The 7,512-nt window shown below is 45.0% G+C and overlaps 1 protein-coding gene across 1 annotated transcript; it reads left to right on the plus strand.

The window, feature by feature from the left end:
• The first annotated feature begins 581 nt into the window (after positions 1-581).
• LOC113834829 (MLV-related proviral Env polyprotein-like) lies at positions 582-2,561 on the plus strand. Its single transcript, XM_027407406.2, has one exon. It carries the CDS (start codon positions 582-584, stop codon positions 2,559-2,561), a length of 1,980 nt encoding a protein of 659 aa, XP_027263207.1.
• Positions 2,562-7,512: the final 4,951 nt, after the last annotated feature.

Genomic DNA, 7,512 nt, shown 5'->3' on the forward strand with positions numbered 1-7,512 from the left:
CAGTCAGTGGCCACCTTGTTGGGGATTGATTGGAAATTACATTGTGCTTATAGACCCCAAAGTTCAGGACAGGTAGAAAGGATGAATAGAACAATCAAGGAGACTTTAACAAAATTGTCGCTTGCAACTGGCACTAGAGACTGGGTCCTCCTACTCCCCCTAGCACTCTACCGCGCTCGTAATACCCCTGGACCACATGGGCTCACACCCTTTGAGATCCTGTATGGAGTACCTACTCCTATCATTAACTTTCTTGATCAAGATGTCTCAGATTTTGCTAACTCCCCTTCTCTCCAAGCTCATTTACAGGCCCTCCAACTAGTACAACGGGAGGTCTGGAAACCCCTTGCTCAAGCTTATAAAGACCAGAGGGACCATCCCACCATCCCCCATTCCTACCAGATCGGGGACACTGTTTGGGTCCGGCGTCACCAGGCCAAGAACCTTGAACCCCGCTGGAAGGGACCCTACATCGTTTTGCTTACCACTCCCACCGCACTCAAGGTAGACGGCATTGCAGCTTGGATACATGCTTCACATGTAAAGCCAGCCCGACCCACCGATTCAGCCACTGCATCAGAATGGACCGCACACCGCACTCAAAATCCTTTAAAGATAAGACTCTCTCGTACACCCTCCTGTTGATTGGTTGTCTGTTTACCCCCCATGTAGCAACTAACCCCCACAGGGTTTATAATATCACCTGGAAAATAGCCAATCTAGGGACCGGGGAAATAGCCAACCTCAGCACTTATATAGGGACTCTACATGATGGGTTCCCTCCTCTCTATGTCGACCTATGTGACTTAGTAGGGTCTGATTGGGATCCCTCTGACCAGGAACCATTCCCAGGGTACGGATGCCACCACCCTGGGGGAAGGATAGGAACAAGAAGCAAGGATTTTTATGTTTGCCCCGGCCATAAACCAACTCATGGCTGCGGGGGGCCGCAGGAAGGGTACTGTGCAAGATGGGGATGTGAAACCACAGGGGAGGCTTACTGGAAACCCTCTTCCTCTTGGGATTTCATCACTCTCAAACGGAGGGAGATCCCAGGGTACGCAGGGAAAGGACCATGGAGATGTGGGCAAAGAGCCTGCGGACCTTGTTATGATAGTGCCGGAGGGGGAGGTTTTCAAGGCGCCACCCCCGGAGGAAAATGCAACCCTCTCATCCTAAGGTTCACAGATGCTGGAAAAAGAACTACTTGGGATAGTCCTAAGGTCTGGGGACTCAGGCTGCACCGAACAGGGAAAGATCCGGTGACTTTATTCTCCCTGTACAGACAAATTACTCCCCTAAGCCAACAATCAGTCGGGCCAAACATAGTAATAGCGGACCAGAGATCCCCAACCCATTTTCAAGTCCCTAAACCCCCTACCGTTCCTAAAGCTATCACTCCTACACCAGGTGCTGTCACCTTCTCCCCCACCCCAGATGCCCTAAACATCGAGATAACCAGAGACCCTCCAGGTACCAGAGATAGATTATTACAATTAATCCAAGGAGTTTACCAAGCCTTAAATTTTTCAGACCCCAACAAGACTCAGGAATGCTGGTTATGCCTAGTTTCCCGGCCCCCATATTATGAAGGCGTGGCAATACTGGGCAACTACTCCAACCAGACCTCAGCACCTACCAGTTGCGGAGCTGCTATGCAGCACAAGCTCACAATATCTGAGGTCTCAGGAAAGGGGCTATGCATAGGCAGGATTCCTTCCTCACATCAAGAATTATGTAACCAAGTAGAGCCATTATCTCAGGACAGCCGATACCTTGTTGCCCCTTATGGAACTTATTGGGCTTGCAGTACTGGGTTGACTCCCTGTGTCTCTACCACTGTTCTCAACACCACCATTGACTTTTGTATATTGATAGAACTTTGGCCCAAAGTCACATACCACCAACCTGAATATGTTTACAGCGTACTAGAGAAATCAACCCGATATAAGAGGGAGCCAATATCCTTTACCGTGGCCCTATTATTAGGAGGAATAACAGTGGGGGGCATAGCAGCCGGCATAGGGACCGGAACCGTTGCCCTACAGGGAATTAATCATTTTAAGCTTCTACAACAAGCCATGCACACGGATATCCAGGTCCTAGAAGAGTCAGTCAGTGCACTCGAGAAATCCTTAACATCACTCTCTGAGGTGGTCCTGCAAAACAGACGAGGATTAGATTTATTATTTTTACAGGAAGGGGGGCTATGTGCTGCCCTCAAGGAAGAATGCTGCTTTTATGCAGATCATACAGGAATAGTTAGGGACAGCATGGCCAAACTTAGGGAGAGGCTAAAACAGAGGCAACAGCTATTTGAGTCTCAACAAGGATGGTTCGAAGGATGGTTCGCTAAGTCCCCCTGGTTGACTACCCTTATATCCACGCTCATGGGACCTCTGGTTATTCTATTTTTGATCCTCATATTTGGTCCCTGCATTCTGAACAAACTGACTCAATTCATCAGAGAACGACTATCTGTTATACAGGCCTTAGTCTTAACTCAACAATACCACCAGCTAAAGCAAATAGATCCAGAGTATCCAGAGACCTCTGAATGAAAGATTCCATTCAGTTACAAGAGAAATGGGGGAATGAAAGACCCCTGTCCCTTAGCCCTTTCTTTCTCAAGTTTGTCTCCTCTTCCTCCTGTCGGCGGCTTCCCCGATCCCCACCCCCGGTGGCCTTTCCCCGCCCGGCCCGAGAACAAGCACCGGGTGGGGCCGGCCCGAGAATGAGCACCAGGTGGGCCAGCCCGAGAATGAGCACCGGGTGGGCCGGCACGAGGGCGAGCACCAGGTGGGTCAGCACGAGAACAAACACCGAGTGAGCCGGCCTGGAGCCCTGCCCCTGAGCCCCCGCCCCGCCCGAAGAGAAACACTCCGTCCCAAGGTCTCCGCCCCCAAGGTCAGCCATCAGGAAAGGGGGGGGAATTGAGTCTGCTGTACCAGACACCAGACCTTGAGAATATGCTGATCTGGAATGGCTCTGTGTCTCATTTGAACCATCCAATGGAAATGATTCTGTATTTCGCCTCATTTGAAAGACTCTGTGTTTCACCTCATTTGAATAACTCTGTACTTTGCCTCATTTGAATAACCCTGTATAGCGCCTCATATACATTGACCAATGGGAATAGCTCTGTATAATGCCTCATTAGAATTATCCAATCGAATCCCTGCTCCTAGCTTGCGCCTTTTTCCCTATATAAGGACCCCTTTCCCTTGGCTCGAGGCGCTTAGCCACACAAAGGCTAAGTCGCCCCGGGTACCCGAGTCTCCAATAAAGCCTCTTGTTTTTTGCATCCAGTTCGTGGCCTCGCTGATTCCTGGGTGTGTGGGTCTCCCTCTACGAAAGTGCCTCTTCGGGGGTCTTTCAACTGAACAACTGAAAACACTAGAGCAAAAAGAAGCAAACTCACCAAGGAGGAGTAGACGCCAGGAAATAATCAACCTGAGAGCTGAAATCAATAAAGTAGAAACTAGGAAAACATTACAAAGAATCAATGAAACAAAGAGTTGGTTCTTTGAGAAGATCAACAAGATAGACAAACCTCTAGCCAAACTAACCAAAAGGCAGAGAGAGAGCACACTAATTAACAAAATCAGAAACGAAAAGGGGGATATAACAACGGACACTGTGGAAATCCAGAGAATCTTTAGGTCATACTTTGAAAATCTGTACTCCACAAAATTCGAAAATCTAATGGAAATGGACAGTTTCCTGGATAAATATCACTTACCAAAATTAAATCAAGATCAGATAAACAATTTAAATCGACCCATAACCCCTAATGAAATAGAAGCAGTCATCAAAAGCCTCCCAACCAAAAAAAGCCCAGGACCAGATGGCTTCACTGCAGAATTCTACCAGAAATTCAAACAAGAGCTGATACCAATACTCCTCAAACTGTTCCGCACAATAGAAGCAGATGGGATATTGCCAAACTCTTTCTATGAGGCTACAATCACTTTGATACCCAAAGACTAAGAAAGAGAACTACAGACCAATATCTCTCATGAACATTGATGCTAAAATACTCAATAAAATATTGGCTAATCGAATCCAAGAACATATCAGAAAAATCATCCACCACGATCAAGTGGGCTTCATCCCAGGGATGCAAGGATGGTTCAATATACGAAAAACCATCAATGTAATCCACCATATAAACAAACTGAAAAAGAAAAACCACATGATCATCTCACTAGATGCTGAAAAGGCCTTTGACAAAATCCAACATCCCTTCATGATAAAGATCTTGGAGAGAACAGGAATAACAGGAACATATCTAAACATGATAAACGCGATATACACCAAACCAATAGCCAACATCAAACTAAATGGAGAGAAACTCAAAGCATTTCCTCTAAAATCAGGAACAAGACAAGGATGTCCACTCTCTCCATACCTCTTCAATATTGTACTTGAAGTTCTAGCTAGAGCAATAAGACAAGATCAGGATATCAAAGGGATACAAATTGGAAAGGACGAAGTCAAACTTTCACTATTTGCAGATGACATGATAGTCTACATAAGTGACCCAAAAAACTCTACCAGGAAACTCCTACAGCTGATAAACACCTTCAGCAAGGTAGCAGGATACAAAATTAACTTAAATAAATCTGTAGCCCTACTGTATACAGATGATAAACTCAATGAGAAAGAAATCATGGAAACATCACCTTTCACAATATCCACAAGCAACATTAAATATCTGGGGGTAACACTAACCAAAAAAGTGAAAGACCTGTACAATAAGAACTTTGAGACTTTAAAGAAAGAAATTAAAGAAGATACCAGAAAGTGGAAAGATCTCCCGTGCTCTTGGATAGGCAGAATTAACATAGTAAAAATGGCAATCCTACCAAAAGCAATCTACAGATTCAACGTAATCCCCATCAAAATCCCAACACAGTTTTTCACAGACATTGAAAGAACAATACTCAACTTTATATGGAAAAATAAAAAACCCAGGATAGCCAAAACAACTCTTTACAATAAAAGATCTTCTGGAGGCATCACCATCCCTGACTTCAAGCTCTACTATAGAGCCATAGTTCTGAAAACAGCTTGGTATTGGCACAAGAATAGACAGATAGACCAATGGAATCAAATTGAAGACCCAGATATTAACCCACGAACCTACGAACACCTTATTTTTGACAAAGGTGCTAAATCCATACAATGGAAAAAAGATAGCATCTTCAACAAATGGTGCTGGCACAATTGGATTCGAACATGCAGAAAATTGCAGATAGATCCATACTTGTCACCATGCATGAAACTTAAGTGCAAATGGATCAAAGATCTCTCCATAAACCCAGCCACACTGAATCTTTTAGAAGAGAAAGTGGGAACAACCCTTGAACAAATTGGCACAGGAGAACGATTCCTGAACATCACGCCAGAAGCACAGACACTGAGGTCTGCAATCAATAAATGGGACCTCCTGAAACTGAGAAGCTTCTGTAAGGCAAAGGACACAGTCAGTAAGACAAAACGACCACCCACAGAATGGGAAAAATCTTCACCAGCCCCACATCTGACAGAGGACTGATTTCCAAAATATACAAGGAGCTCAAGAAGCTAGCCACCAAAACACCATACAATGAAATTAAAAAGTGGGGTGCAGAACTAAACAGAGATTTTTCAACAGAGGAATCTGAAATGGCTGAAAGACACTTAAGAAAGTGCTCAAAATCCTTGGCCATCAGAGAAATGCAACTCAAAACAACTCTGAGATACCACCTCACACCTGTCAGAATGGCTAAAATCAAAAATACCAATGACAACCTATGCTGGAGAGGTTGTGGAGAAGAAGGAACACTCCTCCATTGCTGGTGGGAGTGTGAACTTGTAAGACCACTTTGGAAATCAGTATGGCGGTTGCTCAGAAAAATGGGAATCAATCTACCTCAAGATCCAGCCATTCCTCTCTTGGGTATATACCCAAATACTGCTTGTCCATACAACAAGGACATATGTTCAACCATGTTCATAGCAGCATTGTTTGTAATAGCCAGAACCTGGAAACAACCTAGATGCCCCTCAACTGAAGAATGGAAAGAGAAAATGTGGTACATTTATACAATGGAGTACTACTCAGCAGAAAAAGCAATGGAATCTTGAAATTCGCAGGCAAATGGATGGAACTAGAAGAAACCATCCTGAGTGAGGTAACCCAATCACAAAAAGACAAACATGGTATGTACTCACTCATATATGAATTTTTAGACATAGAGCAAAGGTTTACCAGCCTATAATCCTCTACCCCAAGGAAACTAGAAATCATGAATGACTCTAAGGGATAAATGGACCCCAGGAATGGGAAGTGGCATGAACTCCCGAGCTAATTGAGAGCATGAGGGTAGGGGAGTGGGTGCTGCCACAATAAGAGCACAAGATGAAGAGTAGAGGAGAAGAAATGGAGGAGCAGATATATTGAGTTGGGGGAAGAATAGAGGAGAGAGAGCAGGATGAGAGATACCATATCAGAGGGAGCCACTATAGGTCCGAGAAGAGATCTGGAACTAGGAAGATCTCCAGAGACCTATAAGGATGACACGATCTGACAGTCTGGGCAGTGGAGGAGAGGATGGCCTAGAAACCCTTCCCCTAGAATGAGATTGATGAATACTCTCTATGCTATCCTAGAGTCCTCATCCAGTGGCTGATAGAAGCAGAGACAGACATCCACAGAAATACACTGAGCTGAAATCTGGAACTCAGTTGAAGAGAGGGAGGAATGAAGAACGAAGGGGTCTGTACCTGGTTGGAGAAACCCACAGAAACAGTTGGCCTGAAAAAGGGAAAGCATATCGACCCCAGATGCTCTTTGGGAGGACAGTACAGGACTAATCCAGCCCCCTGATCATGGATGCCAATGGGGAGGCCCCTGCACTCCTGGAAGCCTCTGGAGGTGGACTGGCATTTTGCCCATCCCACTTGAAGGGATTCGCTCTGTCTCTGAACACATGGGGAGGGGCCTAGGCCCAGCACAGGAAGATTTGGTGGACTTGGTGGAGCCCTGGTTGGGGGCCCTACCCTGCCTGGGGAGTGGTGGGTGGATGGGGTGGGGGGTAGGTTGGAGGTGGGGGAGAAGGAATGGGGGTGGGGGGAGGGAGAGGGAGAGGGAAAGTACATGTGAAAATATTAATAATTTAATAAAAAATGCAAAAAAAACACTGAAAGTACATAGCAAAGAATATTAAAAGTTGCAAGGGAAAAAACTTATAAAGGTACAAGAAACACACAGAAAACAAAATAGAATGGACCACAAAAAAGTCCTCAGCACATGATAATCAAAACACTGTAAGTACAGAACAAAGAATATTAAAAGTTGCAAGGAGGAAAAAAACAAGTAACATACAAAGGCAGACCTATTAGAGTTACACCTGCCTGTTCAAAAGTCACAAGAGTCAGGACAAATGTGCTGATCACAGATGCCAACAGAGACAACCATATCCAGCAAAACTTTCAATCACCATAACTGGATAAAATAAAGTGATC

This window comes from Cricetulus griseus, chromosome 3, assembly GCF_003668045.3.
Source record: "Cricetulus griseus strain 17A/GY chromosome 3, alternate assembly CriGri-PICRH-1.0, whole genome shotgun sequence".
Classification (NCBI taxonomy): domain Eukaryota; kingdom Metazoa; phylum Chordata; class Mammalia; order Rodentia; family Cricetidae; genus Cricetulus; species Cricetulus griseus.